The 19,784-nt window shown below is 38.9% G+C and overlaps 1 protein-coding gene across 17 annotated transcripts in view; it reads left to right on the forward strand.

The window, feature by feature from the left end:
- CACNA1C (calcium voltage-gated channel subunit alpha1 C) overlaps positions 1–19,784 on the forward strand; it is a 479,128-nt gene that overhangs the window by 287,553 nt on the left and 171,791 nt on the right. For all 17 annotated transcript variants that reach the window (XM_048945500.1, XM_048945488.1, XM_048945383.1 and 14 more), the window contains exons 6-7: positions 15,595–15,756; positions 17,994–18,190. In XM_048945500.1, coding sequence (XP_048801457.1) covers positions 15,595–15,756; positions 17,994–18,190 — 359 coding nt within the window. The remainder of the gene's footprint in view (positions 1–15,594; positions 15,757–17,993; positions 18,191–19,784) is intronic.

The following is a 19,784-nucleotide window of genomic DNA, read 5'->3' on the forward strand; positions in this document are numbered from 1 at the left end:
TACTAATACCTGCATCTTGCAGATGGCAAAAATGAAACAAAAGTTCAAGGTTTAACACTTCCAGGAGTGGCTTTTAATTCTGTGTCCCATACTGACTACCAATGCCAGCTACCTGAGTTGGCAGGAATATCTGAGCGCTTCAGATTGATAGGTACAGAGCACTAGTATCACAACTAAGAATCCCGTTTCTCTAAGTCCTACCAATGCTTGGGACACAGCTGTCTCTTGAAACAAAAACAAAAACAAAACACCTCTCAGTTGTGTAGGAAAAAAAATAAATCAGAACTGTTAAGCAAAGAAAGTGGTTCATCTGCAAGCAGAAAAGTTAGTTCACCCACATGCAGAAAGGTAATGGTACTGTTGGTAATCTTTGTTAAGATCAAGCTGTCCGAGATGCCAAATTAATTTAGTGCCTCCCAAAATCAAATGGGTTTGAGGTCATGAATTCAGCAAAGCCTGAAGACTACGTCAGGATGGCTGTTGTAAGGCCTAAATACTCCATAGTCTTCAAGAGAACAGATGACAGTTTTATTCCTTGTGGCTATATGAACGTTTGCAAGACCACTTGTCACAAGGAAGGCAATGGACTGTTTATTTAAAGTATGAGATAGATGTTTTGTATCCAGGTCAGAAAAGCATCATGGGAGAAGCTTTCATCAGAAGTGCTGAACGCTGCGTCTTTGGGTTCCTGTTGCTTTTTAGTATCCACAAATTTCTGCTGTGCAGAAGGGACTGATTGTTTCTGTTGTTGAGTTCTTTAATTAGGATTTTTTGTTCCTTTCCTGAAAATATTATTTGGGATGAGAAGTACAGTTTTTATTGTGATTATGTGAGGTGTATTGCAGAGCAGGAGTTAGGTACTGCCCACAGGTCTCATCCCAGTGCTAACAGTGAACAAAATAGAAGTCAAAAGGAATGATTCAGCAACCTCTTTTATTATTATTATTATCATTAACTGTTTTCAAAATTAACACACTTCTAAAAATATAATCCACCCCCAATCGATTTAGCCTGGAATTAACAGTTAAATCAATGTTGAATATTCTCAGCAGCTCATGGACAATTTAAGTACTAAAATGCTAAGTTATGCTTAAGAATTAGACATAGCACTTTAGACCTTTGATGTACAGGCCAAACTGCTTTGTTCAACTATTCTGTTACGGTCATATTAACATAATTTTTGCAGTATGTGTTTTATTTCAACATACTTCCTGTTGTACCAAAGCAGCTTTCTTGTTAAAAAACTGAAATAAAAACCCTCACATGTGCAACAGAGCATCTGTCTTAACATGGCATTAAGATCAATATTCTGGTTTGACAAAGGAAAGAGAAGGAAAACAATTCCCAGGATGGACATAAGTAGACAAGAGCAAAATCAGCATGTATACCAAACCTTAATCGCTTTAGTGTCTTGGAAACTATTACCCAGTATCTCCTTTGGCAGGGGTAAAGTATTACGAGGCTTTCTAGGGACAGAGTTGAGTCAGTTCTTCTGTGGCAGCAGGTTTCTGATGATTACTCTTGTATCTCCATTTTGCATTATTAAATATTTTAAAACTTATTTTAAACATTTTGTTCTAGAGAAGGGCAAAAAAATGGCATCCAATTTGGCAGTGAAGAAGCATGATCCAATTAAAAAAGAAAATCACTCCTGACTATTGGAAAGGGCAATCAGTTACTCCTACACATGCTAACTCATGCCCATTTAACTTATTAAATTCCTTTTCTATCCCCTTTATTCATGCTGCTCACTTATGTCACCTCATTCACTCCGTTCATCCTCTCTATCTTGTACTTTGTCTTCATGTAACTGCATTGTTGCCACTAGTTATTGCCTATCTGATGTGTGCCAAACTTAATTTATACGCTCTTCTACATAACTCAAAAGCCAAATAATTTGATCAGTATGTGTTGTGCTCCGTAGCTGCATTTTCAACAAGATCTTCTGCTTACTGAGTACTTGTGTTGGCAGAAGAACATGGTATCGTTACCAAAGCTAGGGAGGAAACTTGTCTGTTCCACTAGAAGAAGAACGTGCCACCTTTTATTCATGAGTGCTTGAATATGGCTACTACGTACATGTATTTGAATGACTAAGTAGAACTACTTATTTTTCAGAATGGTTCTGTCGTAAAAGCCCATGATTACTTTGAGTCCCTGTGGAAAGTAAGCATGTTCAGAAAAAGTGAATGGAAAACTTAAACATTTTTATATTTGACCATTATGATTACTCCTCATTTGTTGTGAAATGTTCTTCTCTATTAAATTCACACTGCTTTCTCAGTGCTAGCAATGTTCATTGAACATATTCCCCATATTCATTGAAGTGTTTTCTCATTACCCATCTTCTCCCATCCCCATCCCAAACTCCCTGACATTATTCAGCTTATTTCTTTGAACATTGTGATATGTAGCAAAGTATCCTGTCTTTACTTGTAATGTCTTGCTAGATCTAATTCATTCCAATATGCATGTCACCACGTACAACAAAAAAGAGAGATCAAAAAGAAAGAAGATAAAAGCTGCTAAGCATTCTATGAAAACAGTAGTGGATGAGGAAGGATTGGCCAATTGAGAGAGGCTGTATTGGCAAAGTCATCTAGCTGCATTTGTTATTTACCCTATTGTAGGCAGGTAAAGCAACAAAACCCGAGGAGTAACAGTCCAGTCTAGGGGTTTTTTTATATGGGGCACTGCACTAGGTACACTGTGCATACTTAATTTCAGTCAGTTTGAGGGGACGAGGAAAAGGAAAAAGGCTTAAAAATGCTTAAAATTGTTTAGGCAATAGTCCACATATTTCAATGAAGCTTGTTGTGAACTCTAAAATTGGCAGTATTTCCTTTTTCTTCTTTTTTAAGGAGTATAATTCAATCTAATAAATTGAAATCATGGGTAGATTGTCTGTATGGTCTCATAATTCCCAAAGCACCACAACAATAGAAAAATATGAGGGGACTTGTAGCAAATTGTAGAGTAACTACAGGATTTAAGACAATAAGGTCAGGTCAAACTCTCACCACGACAGTTCTCCTAATGTAAGGCTTCGCAAATCCTCTATTTCATGTTTGATTTTTATCCAGGAAGCTGAATTTGCTCTTGAAAATTATTTGTAAAAATAACTGTTGGTACTTGTATATTTGAAGACCTCTTAGTGCTGAAGGCATAAGTCTTTAGCTACACTTGATTTAATGGCAGTGTACCCAACCAGTGGGAGAACAGACATAATGATTTCTCTTGGGTACAATACTGGTCAAGATGAATCTGTTTACAGGACACATTGAACTCAAGTTTAATTGAAGCAGTCTCAAAGCCATGCTAGCCAAAGAGTAGGGAAGGCAAAACCAGTAAGTAAGGATCAAGCGTCATGCAGAATGCCTACTTCCTGCTGCAGACACACACTGCACCTGAACCTCCACATTCTGTCTGTCCTGCACAAAATGAGGAGAATGAAATGGTGATTTTTAATAAGTTTTGAATTCCCCCTTTTCCAGGGGGAATTCTTTCTTCCCATTTGTAGCGTTGTGTCAATTTGGATGTGCCACTTTGCTGGCTGATGAGGATGGGGCATACAGAAACTCTGTGTGTTCATAGCTCTTTCTGTATCTCAGTGTGTAACTGGTAACACTTAACTTATTCCTTGCCCTGCACCTTCCTGTCTTGCCTGTGGTTGCTCTTCTGCTTGGTCCCTCAGTTTCTGACCCAGCCATTGAAGCACGACTGAATCTATTGCAGGCACTATTTTATAGTCACTGAAAGAAACATACACAGTGCAGTTATTTGGCTTGCATTGAGTTTTTGGGGGGTTTTAGTTGAATGCAGAATCAAAATTTTCTGCTGTACTTGCTGTTTTCCAGACAATCCAAGAAAATTAACACCACTCTCTATAGCTGGAGAAATAATGTAATTGAGGTAATAAATACAGAATTCAAGAAATCCAAAATGACATCTCTTTCAAGTACCAGGCATTTTTTTAATATGGCAAAGAAATGTGAACCACTGCCTATTTCTATTAATTGAATTGTATATACAAAGTCTTAAGTTGTAAGAAAAACACTAACTGGCAGTCAGGAAGATGATTTCTTGTCAAAAATGCATGCTTTTGGCAAAGTGAAGTTGACAGTCATCTGTTTTGCATTTATACAGTGTCACTAATGGAGTTAGGGGCTTAAGTTCATCCTCCTGATGCATATGTGGTTATAGTCTAAATACCATGTGAACGGAGAAACCTATGTTATCTTCCATAGATGGATTACAAAATATAAGAAGGAGTTTGATCAAAGTTTCCAACATTTGAAAGGTTTGTGCATGGATACCAAAGAACAGAGTAAGCTGGAGGAGACCATAACCTTGGCAGTTTATTGCCACCAAACCCATGTGACAAAAGTAATTGACAACACAGAGAATTGCTGCAAGTACCTTCAGGCAAAATTTGCCTTAAACTTTGCTGTTATTGCATTTAATCACATCAGTGACTGCAAAGTCCAGTTCCTTTCATTCCTCTTGGGCTCTAAAAGCTTTAAAAAATCATGCTCTTGTGTTGACTTCTTACATACTCCTCCACTCTTCTCAACAAGACTTCTCAACCATCTGTACCATCTCTCCAGCACATAAGGCATCATGTGAGGACAAGTTGCATCACCTTCCCCATATTATTGCCTAGCTGCTTTTAATCTCAAGTGGCCAATTTGTTGTGCTTTCATTGCAAATGGGAAGGGAGTGGAGAAAAAAGGAGAGAACAGTCTGAACCAAACATCCTCATTAAACTTATTTCTTCACATTTTACTTAAAACTCAAGGCAGACTTGCAAGTCTTTTATTTACTTAGGTCACCATTACTCAAGGAAGTAATTTGATTCTAGCACTGCATCTCCCTTAGGTAGAGATCATTCCTGTGAGCAGGATTTACACAGTAAGGACCTAACGCATGTTTCTTTGAGTGTACAACCTGCAGAATGATGACATTGCATATTTTTTGGTAGAAAAGGTTAACTATGTGTGGCAAAAAGATGATCTTGTCTTTGCAAAGAATATTACTCACAGAGGTACAGACTTCTTGTAATACAGATTTCTCTCATATTTAAGGAATGCCAATGAAAACCGAGGAATATTTATTATTTATGCAGCCCTTTAAAAATAGCACTAACTACAAATGTACCCAATAACTGTCAGCCTTATCCTACCAATTTTTGCTCATGCTGGCATGATTATTCAGCGTGTCTGCAAAACAGAACCATAGGACCACATCAAGTTTTAGGCAGTCCCTTCCAATTGAGGAAAATAAACCCCTCACTGCTACCGAAGACATGAAGATAGTCAAAGAATCCCAGCTTGGCTAAGTAGGATGTTTTTCAGAATTGCTCTGGATGGATTAGACTCTTTCTAACACCTTTTTTTTCATTCTTCAAGTAGTGCCCAGGTGTTTCAGTCAAAACAATGGTCACGAGGCATAGCTATGGGAGAGAGAGTCTGTGCTATCAAGATGCTTGTCCTAAAGTGTCTGAAAATCTAATTATGCCATCCATCACCTTCTAAGAACAGTTTCCATCGTTGTTTGCATATACTTTTATCTGTTAAACAGCAGTATACATGCAGACTGCAGCTAACCGGTATCAGCAGGAGTGTTGCTGGGTTTCCACTTGTTCCCTTGTACATGCCGACTGTTGCTGTATCCCTTATGGGTGAGAGAAGATATTTCTGTTTTTGATCAAAAAAGTAAGGATATCATCTGATCTGTTTTCTTCTTATATTCTCTCCATGATGACATCTCCACTGCATGTGATGTCCCAAGCTTACATCAAATGGTGCTCCATATTTTTATTCCAATTGGCTAGATTTTGCACTGCTTATTCATTTAAGACCTCATAAGAAATGATTTGAAGACCTTTGTCCATTTTCTTTACAGTGAATGTACATCTACTAATTCTTTTAACTGAACTTGTGGGAATTTTAACATACCCAAAGCTTTCTCGTAATCTCTGGAAGAAATGACTAACACACACCAAGTAGCATTTGTCATGGAAGTGAGACGTAAGAGTTTGTAGAAGGGTTGATTGCTCAGAATACAAGGAGGCTCGTGGATGTTTGAGTGACTTCAGCGTCATTTGAATTAATTTTGTCTGTCCTAGCACTGTTAGATGCCTGTGGTTGTTGTGGTGGTTTTCACAAAGAATTATCAAAATATCAGCAAAGCACAGAGAAGCAGGCCAGTCAAATAAGGCTCTCAACCAGTGAATGCATTTTATGTCACTGTTTAGACTCCAGGTGGGTGATCTGGATTTGTATCCATATTACTTCCTATATAAGTGCTGGTGGAGGAAAAATGCCAAAGTACAAAGAACTGAGAGGAGGCAAATACAAGGAAATATATTTAAGTGTCCAAATGGCCACTGGAGATCTTTCCCTCTCTCCAAAATTGGCTGCTGCTTTCTGAGAGATACCTGCTTGATATCACTGAGCTTGCTGAGTACACAGGAATACTGTCTGGGATAAACAACGAATGAACTCTTCTGCGCTTATGATTTTAATTGATGGAACTGATAATTTGCCATTCTGACTGTGGTGAGGTATTGACCAAAGGCAAACAGCAGCCCAGCTAGCCTGCCTAGTGTCTTAACATTTTATCAAAGTTTTCTTTGTACCAAGGAGAAGAAAAGGAGATCAGATGACTGACTTAATCTCCTTTTTTTCCCAGAAGCAAATCCAATTCCTGTTTAACACATGTAACAATAACCTATCCCATATGTGTTTTACCCTTTGTCGCAATTGTTTTTCTGAGTTGTCTGAGTAGCTGTGCCTCTTATTTTTTCAGTTTTAGATCATGTTCTACTGGTTTGTCCTGCCACATCAATCACAACTCAGAAAACATCTGCTAGCCCTCTGCAAAGAATCTCTTTTTTTCAACTTCAGTAACGCTAAAGCTGTTCAACATTTTTCCATCAGAAGCATTTTTGACAGAAATTAGCTCAAGGAATTAAAAAAAAAAAAGAAAGAAAGAAGAAATCATTAAAAATTTTATTTTTGTCACTTAGGAATGGAACAATCTATAGCAATTCAATTTAATAATCAGATAACAAACCCTCTCTAATTTTTTTTCTTTAGGCTTCTTATCTTTCAATTAGAATCTTGCAGAGGGTTCCCCTTTTTGAGTGCAGTAGGACACACCTGGTGTTAGGACTGGGACATAGCAATCTGTACCATAAAATGATCATCTGTTATGCTTTCTCTTTTATTACTGTTAACACATTCAGCTAGCAGTGTGGTTGACGTTTGTCTTGTTTTGCACTGACTGCCAGGTTTACTGATTTTTCTGCAGTAACTGCTGTTCCTTGTTGCAATCAATGTTTTCTCATAGGTTGTTACTGTATGTTGGTCTTTAAGATGTATTGAAAGTTACCACAAGGTAAAATTCCTTTTAATCAAGTTAGATATCTTGGTTGCAAATCAAACCAGTATGCTCATTCCTCCATACAAATGAGATTTACAAGGGCCCGTTTTGTATATAGCAGTTTAGCAGCTTTGTATAAACAGTGCCCAGAGAAATAATTCAGGGTTGAGTCTCACTGTTATCCTCACAATATAGGTGAAAATAAATTCAAGTTTTAGCCCACCTTTTGCTTTAACATTCCAGTGTTAATTGCACTCAAAATCTTCATTTTAAAGGAGGCCAAATGCTGCTCAAATTTATATTTGTAGATGTCCGTGTCTATAAAGAATTTAATTTAGCTTTTTAGTTTACTACTGTTGCAGCAGGAAAGCCTTATGATTTCCTCTTGACAGCTTACTGAATGTAAAAGGAAATTCAAAATAAATAAAGGATAAGTACCAATGCATTCCAACAATACATCCACAGCTTGCACAAAAATTTTGAATTGTGGAAGTCATAAAGGAAGTTACAAAGGAAGTAAATATCAATAAAGAACCATTATTTCTTCTGACAAATATGTCTTTGCAAAAACTGCAGCCATTAATTTTTCTATTGAAACATACTAAAGCTACCTAGAGAGCTAAAGGAGGTTTTACTTATTCTATCAGAAGGCACTTTTTCCCCTAGGGGAGTTTTTTATTATCTGATGTCTGCAAGCAGAATTTTGAGTTTATTCAGATTGTATAAATAAAAAGCTAACGAAGTTACTAGTGTAGAAAAAATAAAAAAACTAGATTTTTAGGTATACTGAGATGAAACTAATTAACCATTGGATAATAAATACTGGAATCCAAACTTCTTCTTAAAATTAGGAGGCAAATCTGGTTAGATTTGTCTGGCCATATATTTTCAAGCATTTGGCAATGTGTAGTACATTTTCATTGACAGCATTTTCAGTTGTTAAAAAAAAAAAGTGAAAATAAGTGCTATGCATGCATAAAGAGAGTAACAATGCAGTGATCACATTTCACATGGTTTGCATAGTTTTTTCATTACCTGATCCAGCAACTTTCTATTTTATATGCTCTCAAAATGCACCCAAACATCCAGTATCACAGTGCTTTTGGAAATAACCTGCTTTGTCTACAAAGACCTCAGTCCCAACAATGCTTATTAAGCACTATCCAAAGTTAAATGCGGAGTGCGTTTTCTTCTCCTGGGTCATGTATCCTGTTTGTGTCATAGATGATGCTGTGCTCCTACATAGAAAACCAATGAAACAGAAAATTTAAGGTTTATCCAATGTCTTGTTGCTCTTTTTCTTTCATGAGAAGATAGAAGTGCAGCTCATGGTATTCCATGATACGCTTGGAGCTCTTAGTTTTCATAGTATCCCAGGAAGATCTATTTTTGTCATCAAAAGCTGTTAGCTTTTGTTGCCTTGTTGCTTTTACCTTTTATAAACCTGATTGCAAGTGATAAGTCGCCTTACCTGGTAAACCAGCAGGTAAAAGCAACGCTATTCATGACCATGAGATTTTGGCAGCTTTGGAGAGGTATTTGTCATCTGGAATCATTAGTTCTCCAGTTAAATATTGCTGCATGTACAGTTCAGACCAAGTGCTCTGAGCCCATTTCTGTTACCATGATGCTTTAACAGTTACAGGTGTCCATAATTTCTTGTTTCAAAAAAAAAGTTACATCCTTAGGACACAGTGATGTGTGTAATGTCAATAATGTCTTTGTGCAGAGCTGAGTACAAGCAACATTTGGCACTCTGTAGCAAAATTTTTTCCAGAATTATTTCAGATCAGAGGTTTCTTAGCTATTTTTTGGTATTTTGTATGTACAATAGACAAGACTTGTACAGCTTTTCAACACATTCTTACAAGTTTTCCCACTGACTCCTTTGGTACAGGATGGGACCAGAGTTTACTCCTCTTCTGGAGCCTGAAAGGTGGTTCTTCATCACAGCTATGCTTGAGGAAAAAGGAATTTAAAAAGTGGAGATGCAGTGGATCATTTTATTCAGAATTAATGCAGTCTTCTCTCTAGACTGTCTTTGATTTTGCATGGCTATGCAGAGAGAGGGCTGGATAAAATATCTCATGTTTTTTTCTCCCCCTGGGATTAAGTAAAAACAAAATCTTTAAAATGAGCACAGGAACACTGTTCTCAGAGAATGTGCGATCATCATCCAGTCAGCAGAATGTCAGTGATAATTCCTGATGAAAGGTTACAGCTGATCTTTGCTGGCCTGGGAAGTGCCCTGGAAGTGTTCAGTGCCAGCTTGGATGGGCCTCTGGGCAGCCTGATCTGGTGCCTGATTTAGTGGCCAGCAGCCCTGCGCACAGCAAGGGGATTGGAACTAGTTGATCTTTGAGGCCCCTTCCAACCCAAGCCATTCTGTGATTCTTCACCTGCCTTACTTTCAGCCTGTCTTTGGGAATTTCCTCATGGCAGTGAATATCTAAACTCTCCTCTCTTGCTAAAAGACTGCTTTACAGTGCATTGTGATCCTGGTTTAAGGTAGTTTCAGATTTAACTCACAGCACTTCATTTGTGGTTTGAACCAACACAGTCTTTCTTTTGCGATGTGCAGTTTTCAGTTAGCAGACAGTTGCTAATTTTCTCCCTGTGCTGCTTCTATATACACAGCAACTGCATGGAACTGACGCTACACTTGTTTTTTTTAAACTTTTTTTTTCACCTTGAAAGTCTGTAGATCTTTCCACTGAGCTAGAAACAAACATCTAGAGATTAAAACTGAACTTGTAGGAGCTGCCTAATATGTTGAGATTGGAAGGTGAGCGAGATCTTTTGGTCAGTAAGCAACTTTATAACAATATGAACGCTGACACGCTTTGAACAAAAAGCTATTAAAAATGTTAAAGCCACACCCTGTACCCTCCAGGAGGGAAGAGGAATGCTTCTATGAGTGGAAGCAGAAGTTTCTTCAGCAGAGGAGCATAAAGCCTGAGGCAGGGCGTACATTTATCCCATCATCTTCCTCAGAGAGCCAAAAGCTGGTGCTTCATGGGCTACCATGCTGAGGGTATGCTGTGTTGCTTGCTAATTTAGGTCATTTTGGCTAGCAGGCAGCCCTCAAGATGAGTTATTTCCCATGACAGAATGATCCAGAAAGAAGAGATGGGTTTTGTTGTGGTTTCATTTTTCTTCTTGCCCCGAAGGATGAGGCAGGGGTAGTATTGCAAGACTTCACAAATATGAAACAGTTGTGTTTGCACACATACTCATTTGTATGAATTTTTATGTATTTATATATGTATTTATTTTGTGTGTGTGGATTTCAGCTTGAAAAGTCAATGAAAACATAGTTTGAAAACAGAGGAATGAGAACACTAGGAGTACATGCCAAAACTTTCTCTTTCTATTCATTCTAGCACTTGGTTTTGAGTTGCATATTCATATATGTTTAAATCGCATTACCTACTCCAAAACGGTCACTCTTTCCTAGCTTTTCTTTGCTACTAATACTTCATCTGATTTCTTGTCTTGTGTCATGACTTTCCCTGCTATTCCAAGACTTTCTCTATTATTCTTGAAACAGAAACAATATCTGCAGCCCCAACACTACACTACACCCACAGAATTTGCCTTATCCAGGAATCTACCTGTAATATTTCGAGACTCCAGCAAGACAAGAAAGGATATTTCCTTGAACTGTTACTTTACATCAGTCCTTAACTGAACCACGCCATCTGAGTTCCCTTTGCAACACTGGTGAAGAAAATCTTAATGTTTTCCCTCATAAATGGTTTCAGATGTAATTACCTTGGATATCTTGCCATGACTGTGCACTGTTTTGTGCTAAAATGTCTGTTATTTTCCAGGCTTCCTTCAAAACTGGTACAAAACATTTCATATTTATGAATATTTAATGTTTTTTTCAATTTTCTTAGCCAATGCTTATGGTTATTACATGATAATCATCCACTTTGGGGAATGTTTCTGGTTACACAGCTTATGCTGTGGAAATGGAGATAACTGTGCTGGCCATCTCTTAGCATACCGCCCAACACTTGGGTAAGCTGAGCTCATGGCTGGGGACAGTGCAGCCACTTTACTGCTCAGAGTGGTTCTCAGAAGTGATCTGACTCAGGCACTCTGCTGAGTCACAGATCCTTCCCTGCTTCCTCCTTACTTGCAGAAAGTAGTAGTTTTCTTTTGAACTAAATTAGCAGAAACATAATTACCTCCCACGCCTTTGGCACTGGCTTAAGCACAAAAATCTGTGTGTCTGTCAGGAGGAGTGGAAAGGATGGATGAGGTTGAAAGCCCTCCTCCCCCTTTTATTCCCGCTCATTCCAAAAGGTCATTTATATGAGACTGTGCCTGCTTATCTCGTGATTCAGGCAATATGATGGTGTTGACAAAATATAACCCCACGAAGCAAAAGAAGGAACAAACTCAGGATATGCTTTCCCTAAAGATCTGGAGAGCTTATATGACTAGAAGAAGAAACCACTCTCTCCAGCACACCAAATTTGATTCAAAATGAAAGGCATGTGGAAATGAGAGATGTAGTTGTGCTTGGAAAGGCCCAAATGTTTTTTCTGAGAGCAGCCTACCATTAGTTTCCCTGGATGCGTTCCACCAAGCAACAATGCTAAGTACCTTTTAGCAGCTGGGTCCAGTGCTATTTTTTGTGCCATCTTGCTGAGCATTGGTCGAAATCCAAAGAACCTTGTAAGTACACAATGGGATGTGTAAGTAATCCCATTGCTTTAGGTGCAGATTCTTCATGCTTACAGATAAGTACATTCTTCAATAATTGCCTGAATTGAAAAGACAGCAACCAGCCCCTCACATGAATGTCTTCCTATGAGAAAAATACAGCACCATACAATTGCTCTGCAACACCTACATCATCCCTAGCAGTGTATATCCCATAGCTTTGGAGGAGCTGTGTTAAGGGTACAAGGTCTTTTCCTTCTCTCTTCCCCATCCTCCCTACTCCCCAGCCGTGCCCTAAACCTTTGGGTTGACTCAGTCCTCCAGGGCCTGAAAAGGGCTTGACCCAGAATAAAAAAACAATGTTGTTCCTATGTAGTAAATATTTAAAATGTTTTATCAGGGTAAATAAATGCTAAATTCTGTGAGCCCAGGGAATGAAATTAACATGTTTGGCTTACTAAAACATTTATAGAGTCAATGTCAGCCAGCAGAACACAGCCAAGAGGGTTTTTTAAAGGTAAACTGTAATGCTTTTAAAATAAATACTGAGAGCTGTTTAAGATCTTCAATTATTAACAGAAGAAAAGCAGGGGCTGAAAAACGGCAAACAATCCCTTTTGTGGTGTTTTTGCTAACCTCTGCTCAGTTATCTCTTTGTCCAGCCCGGAGCAAGCTCCCTAGGGCAGATGTTGTGCCTTCTCCAATGTCTGGAAAGTGTCTAGCGCATGCAGAGAGCTTCCACAAATGAATAAGTAAATGCAGAATGCCAGATATTTGAAAAACATTTCTTTCTATATTTACTTGCCAGGATATAAATTTGGAACTATGTGTTTATAGTTGGCTGGCAATAGCACTGCCAACCTTTGTGAGGCAGTGTGAAAATGCAGCTCTCCACCCAAAAGGTGGTTGTTCACATCACCTACATGGAATCCAAAGGCCAGATTTTGAGTCTGAACAGTTCACCAGGCATTCTGATTTAATTACAAGCTGCACAGCTCATTGCTATGAATGCCAGCTTTAGGTCTGTAAGGGAGAAAGTGCAAAAGGTGTATTACGGTGTACTACTGAGAGCATCAGGCAATGGGGTTTGCATTGCCGTGAGCACCCATATTGGATGCTATCTGTGTCATGGTGTGCAAAGGCCTAGAACATGCGTGAGCTGCGACAGAGAACTCACTTCATTTTAAGTTCAGCTGTCTTTTCTTCCCCTGCGCAGGAAGTGAAAGGGCATGTAAACGTGTGGCAGTTCTCACCATTGCTTAGAAAAGGTTTTTTGACTGCATGCAAGATGATTCACCTTGATCTACCTTGATCAGAAATGCATCTGATCCACCTTAGATCTGTGGTCCAGTTCAGACACTGATCTGTGGCTCTTGAATTTCAGAACACAGTTTTGACTTGTTTTGTTGTTTTTTTTTTTATAAAAAGAAAGTGTCTCTGTTTGTTCTGCCTATCTAAAGATCTTCCCTGGTGCTTTCTTATTCCTTCATCTCCCTGTTCTCTCTGGTTGTCCAGGCCCCATTCCCCATGCCACTTCTGCAACAGCTATTCATGTTGCAAGTGGCAGAGAATTATTATGTAACTTAATGACAGCTACTGCATTGCAGCCATAAGCTTGACAAGTGTGGATAGAGCATGGTCCCTTATCCTTCTATGGGTAGCATTTGATATGTCTCAGAACACATTCTATGATTTCTAAAGCTGCTACAGAGATAGTGGTTTTAAACTTAAGAACCTACTTTCATGGTAACATATGTAAGTCTGCTAATTACTGGAATTATCTGGATTTGAAAACATCCTACCTGAACAATGTACTGCACAGCAAATACCTCAATTCATACTGACAGTATTCAATACCTCATGTCTTTTTTTACCTCATGGTTTTTTTTTAAGGTTCATAACCGTATGTAGTCTTTTAACTTCCTTGTACTTGTTTCCACTGTCTAGAGGAAAGTAGGACATTGTTTTAATTTTCTAGTGAACACCAGATTCTCTACTGCTATAAAGTACTGGAGGGACATTGAATGTGGACTGTAATTTACTTTGTGTACATACTTAGAATTAATAGGCTGAATGAGGCAAGCAGTTAAGAGAACAAGTTGATTGCCTCATGTAATCACAGTGCTATTTTCCCACTGAGATTAACTATCCAAATAAGTACCTCAAGGTAACCGAGCAAACTGAGCAACCAGAGCATCCCATTCTTGTCCAGGATTATTTTTGAACCTGACAGTATTTCCTTTCCTGTAAGGATCTCCTTAAGAAATCTGGCATATTTCATACATAGAATTTTGCCTCCTTTGGATGCTAGCATGAACAATTGATGGGGAAGTGAACTGACTGCAAATACCTGAAGAACTGTTCTGACTGGAAGAAGCTAGTGGCCAACTTTAGATTGTGAGCAGTGAGCGATCTTGCTAGCCTGGCAGCTGATGCCACCCTTGATTGCATCTATTGCATCCCATCTCATAGCTGGGGAGCAAACACAAGGCCTTAGCTGTGAATTGATGAGTGGATTGCCTCTGAGTGAAAGTATTAAAATTTGAAGAAAAAAAAAATGAAAAAGAAAACAGAAAGAAAAGAAAGAAAAAAGGGAAGAAAGAAAGAGAGGAAGAAAGAAAGAAAAAGTAATAAAAATGAGAACCCAAGTTCTTAGATGATAAATTTTCAAAGTTAATTGTTATCACATACTCTCTTGGCAGATGTATCACAGACATTTCCAACTCATGAATCATATTTTTCAAAAATCACAGCTAATACCAACTTCTCTGAGGAGATGACAGCATTTGCAGGAGACACTAATGGCTTCTGGCTCTCAGTCATTGCAAAATCATGAGCTCTGATTTGGCTATTTGTAGACTATTGAGTTCTAGAGGTCTCTCAATATTTCCGAGATTCATAGCTTCCCAGTGACAGTGGTTGCCATCACTGCCACCAGTGATGATAACTTTAAGACCTCGCAATTCTGAATTCTTACTAAACACTTCAGAGGCTGCCTGGTTGTACGAAAGGAGACAGAGAAGAACACAAGTGTGCAGCTTGTATCAGGCTCACCTTTGAAAGAACTCAGAATTGCAGCAGGGGCACAAACTCAGTTTGCTGTCTCCCCATGTCTCTCTGTGGTGTGGCTCTGTGGCACCCCACCATTCATCCTCTTGTATATCTCACTGCACTTGTCTTGCTTCAGTTCTGATTGTTCTTCAATCTTCCCAAATTTTAACTCCTAAATACCATCTTGGAAACACCCTAGGCCTGACTTTCAAGAACAGCCAGAACACTTAATGTATTCCTCTCCAGAGTGATGGCATTTCAGTGACAGGCAATACCTGTCTTACTTCAGCCTTTAGTGGTAAGCTGCTGAGATGCTTGAAATCTTCTGGGGGGAAGATGCTTATATTATCAAGGTAATTAGTTCAGGTGAGGGGGTAAGAATTAAAAATGACATTATTGTTCAATTTATAGCCTTTCATAGGTGCTTTCTGTAAATTTTGTTCTATTCCTCATAAGTGCTTCCTTCTGCTCTCTCTGCAGGTCTCCAGGTGGTTTTAAATTCAATTATCAAGGCCATGGTCCCTTTGTTGCATATTGCCCTGCTGGTGCTGTTTGTCATCATTATCTATGCCATCATTGGACTGGAATTATTCATGGGAAAGATGCATAAGACCTGCTACCATGTGCAAGGGGGGCTGATAGGTAAGAGGAATGTTTGTTGGCATGTAGCCCTGTTCCTTTGTTTTCTGTCTCTCACGTGAAGATTTCTACCAGTGTGTTCACATTCTGACAGGAGGGAAGTTTCATGCAGCCATATGACAGTCCGTATGTGCTGGTGAAAATAACAGCCAAATACTGAGCAACCACTTATTAGGATCCTGGAGTTCAAAGAGCGGGAGAAAGAGTGTTTTGGTGCTGCAAGTCTACTGTTGCAGAAAAATGAAATCTCTGGGATGAACAAAAACATCCTTTTTCACAAGAGCAGCCCCTCCATTGGTTGAATACATCAGTCACTATCCCTAATTTAATTTAATTTTAATCTTTACTGATAATCTGGGTGAGGGGATTGAGTGCACAGCCAAGAATTTTGCTGATTACATCAAGCTGGGAGAACGTGTTGATCTGTCAGAAGGTAGGAAGGCCCTACAGAGGGATCTGGACAGGCTGGATTGCTGGGCTGAGGCAAATAGGATGAAGTTCAATGAGAACAAGTGCTGGATCTTGCACTTCAGTCACGACAATGCTATTCAACGCTTCAGGCTTGGGGAAGACTGACTGGAAAGCTGCCTGCAGGACAAAGATCTGGGGTGTTGGTCAATGCTTGGCTGAACATGAGCCAGCAGTGTGCCCAGATGGCAAAGGCCAATGGCATCCTGGCCTGTATCAGAAATAGCGCAGCCAGCAGGAGCAGGGAGGTGACCATCTCCCTGTACTTAGCTCTGCTAAGGCTACATCTTGAGTACTGTGTTCAGTTTCAGGCCCCTCACTACATGAAAGACATTGAGACCCTAACGTATTTCCAGAGAACAGCAGCGGAGCTGTGAGGTGTCTGGAGCATAAGTCCTATGAGTAAGAGCTGAGGGAACTGAGATCGTTTAGTTTGGAGAAGAGGCTCAGGGGAGTCCTTGTTGCCCTCTATGACTCCATGAAAGGAGGTTGTGATGAGGTGGGGGTTTGCTGCTTATCTCAGGTGATAGCAATAGGATGAGAGGGAGTGGCCTCTAGTTGTGCCAAGGAAGGTTCAGGTTAGATATTAGGAAAAGCTTATTCTCTGAAAGAGCAGTGAGGCATTAGAACAGGATGCCCAACGAGGTGGGGGAGTTAGCATACCTGGAGGTGTTTAAAGAAAGGGTAGAAGTAGTATTTAGGAACATGGTTTAGCAGGCAACATTGGTGGCAGTTTGACAGTTGGACTAGATGACCTTAGAGGTCTTTTCCAACCTTTATGATTCTATGATAATTTCATTTATTTTCATCTTGAGCACTCCATTTTTGTCCAGTATGTTAAATCTCCAAGAAGAACTGTCAATCACTTCTGAGTACAGTAGTGGACACTTTAATTTGGACCTTTGCCATACAGAATAAGAAACAAACATAATTGCCTGCTCCCCTGAACATAGATACCTGCATCTGTTACAGATACAGCACAAGGCTCTGAAATCTGTGTATTACTCTATTTCAGGAGTTTTTTGTGCCTATAAGAGTCTTTGTTCTGTAATGTTTTTCATAAAGTCAAGCATTTAGACAAACGTAATGTAAGGGTGCTCAGATCTTCGGAAACACTTGTACAGAATAAAGGATGGATAATCAAGCATTAGAGTCTTACAGAGCTTCTTCTACTGAGCTATTGATAAAATGCCACATAGCTTCTAAACTCTGAAAGAGCAGAGCTCCAGAGACTTGCTGCTATAATTTAGTGTTTCCCAGACGCATACTGTCCAATCTCCAAAGCACTGAAGCCTGTCTGCTGCAGGGTTTCAGCCTCCTTCAAGAAGGTGACAGTAAGTGATGCAGGTCCCTTCCAAGGTTAACCCTATGGCCAAGTGACTGCCAGATGAAAGCACTGGTCATAACTTGCAGCCTAAAGACTTGAAGTAATGTTTTGTCTCATATTGAAAGGTGTTATTTCTTTCTCCTAGGAGGAGAAGTGTTTAATAATAATAATAACAACAACAGCAATTTTTAAAAGTGTATTTTAGTTTTGACTGTAAAATTTGACAGCTTAGCCATTTTTTTCTTTTTCTTTTTTCTTAAGAAAAGAAAGAGGAGCACAACAAAAAAGCCCTTTGAAAATAATAGTTTCTCGTGCATTTTAAGAGAAGTCTATCAAATTCATTGCAAAATATACTTGTTAAAATCAGCTAGCCTTCACTTGCTTACCACTACGTCAAACAGCAATTAATTCTCTTCATCTCTGTTCTCTCCCTCCTCTCCTTAAGATACACCTGCAGAAGATGACCCATCTCCCTGTGCACCCCAGTCTGCACATGGGCGGCAGTGCCAGAATGGAACCGAGTGCAAGGCAGGCTGGGAGGGACCCAAGCACGGCATTACAAACTTTGACAATTTTGCTTTTGCCATGCTGACAGTGTTTCAGTGCATCACAATGGAGGGATGGACAGATGTACTCTACTGGGTACGTATCCGAAAATGATAACTGAAAGGCCTGCCCAGGCTCTCCATGGTTTTGAAACATTGGGCATTAGCTTGAGCTTTGTTTTTTATGCTTGTTCTTAACAGTGAAGGCTTGGTTGCTAGTATGGAGCTTTAGTTAACTCAGAATATGGATGAAATGTGAGGGTTTAGATGATACAGTTAAATCAAATGTAAATACTGATTTTAAACTGATGTTATAATGTTGAAAGATGGCACAAGGCTTACTAGCTGGCTTGTGGCTTATTGCTCTGAAGATTTGCAGTGTACCTTTGTTGACTAGAATGTCATATAATGGCCCTTTTTGTGGGCTTACTATCTCATGCATCTCCAGATTTGTAATATAGAACTAGATGTTATATCCATGGCATTAATGCAACAAAGGCACTATGCTGATCTGCTCATAGGTCTCACAAACCCTTCTTCATGCCAGCATGACTCCTGATCATAACTTTTATCCTAATACTAATTCTTTATTCTCTCCTAACTTTGATACTTGTGTAAATCTTGGTTATATATTTAACAAACAAACAAACAAAATCATAATCTTTAATCTAAATGTAGAATTTTAAATGAAATCTCATCTTTCCCTTTACCTTAACTCTGAAACTTTCAATGCCTTTAGTTTCTACCTTGTAATTCCTAACATGTTGGAGGATTCAGTGGAAACACAATTAGGCTACAGGAGTTAAAATCAGATTTGGCCTGCATTTGTAAACCAGATATAAACACGATTAGATTCAGCTCTCGCAGTCAACTTTTGCACAGATACTTTCTGCTCCAAGCATTTAATTCACACACAGTTCACTCCTGACTGCACAAGGCTAACCTAGGCTATTTTTTGACAGCTGGAATGTTATGACACTTGGTTCTCCAAGATGGTAGGAATTCCAGTGCATGATGGAATTTAACCTGAGAAGACCCAAAACACATGAAAGGGTAATCTGGACTGAAGCCTGACTGAAGCAGGCTTGCACCGTTAATCAACATTAGCTTCTCCCTTAAACAAGAGCCTGAAGCTGTATTCTACCCAGCATTGGTTTAGGGTTTACAAGATTTTACTTTGAAGATTTAGCTTATCTGCATTAGATATTCTTTGTGTGGAACGGTTAACAGTTGTCCTCTTATCCTCTTAAATTTAGATTAGAACTGTGACTCTAGCTTCCTTCTAATGCCTGAGATAAAGGGCAGAGATCAAACCACAAGGAGAGTCCAAATCACAGAACACAGAGATTGGCTTTACTTGAAGAGAGAATATGAATTAATAAAATAATAAAGAAGAACAGAAGGAACTGGGCAAAACTATTCTACTGCTCAACTATAGCTTTTATATTATTATATAATATATAAAAGCTATATAATATATATATATAATTATATATATTATATAGTATATATATAATAATATATATATATATATATAATAATATATAATATACCTGTCTTTTTATCACATTAAGTTCACGTTCCACCAATATCCTAGCACCATCTGTCTTTGTGTAATTGAGAGGATTTATGTGAAGTTCAGGGGAAATAGAGAGTAAAAGATATCAGAAATAAACACAGGAATAGCTTTG

Source organism: Lagopus muta, chromosome 1 (assembly GCF_023343835.1).
Source record: "Lagopus muta isolate bLagMut1 chromosome 1, bLagMut1 primary, whole genome shotgun sequence".
In the NCBI taxonomy this organism is placed as follows: Eukaryota; Metazoa; Chordata; class Aves; order Galliformes; family Phasianidae; genus Lagopus; species Lagopus muta.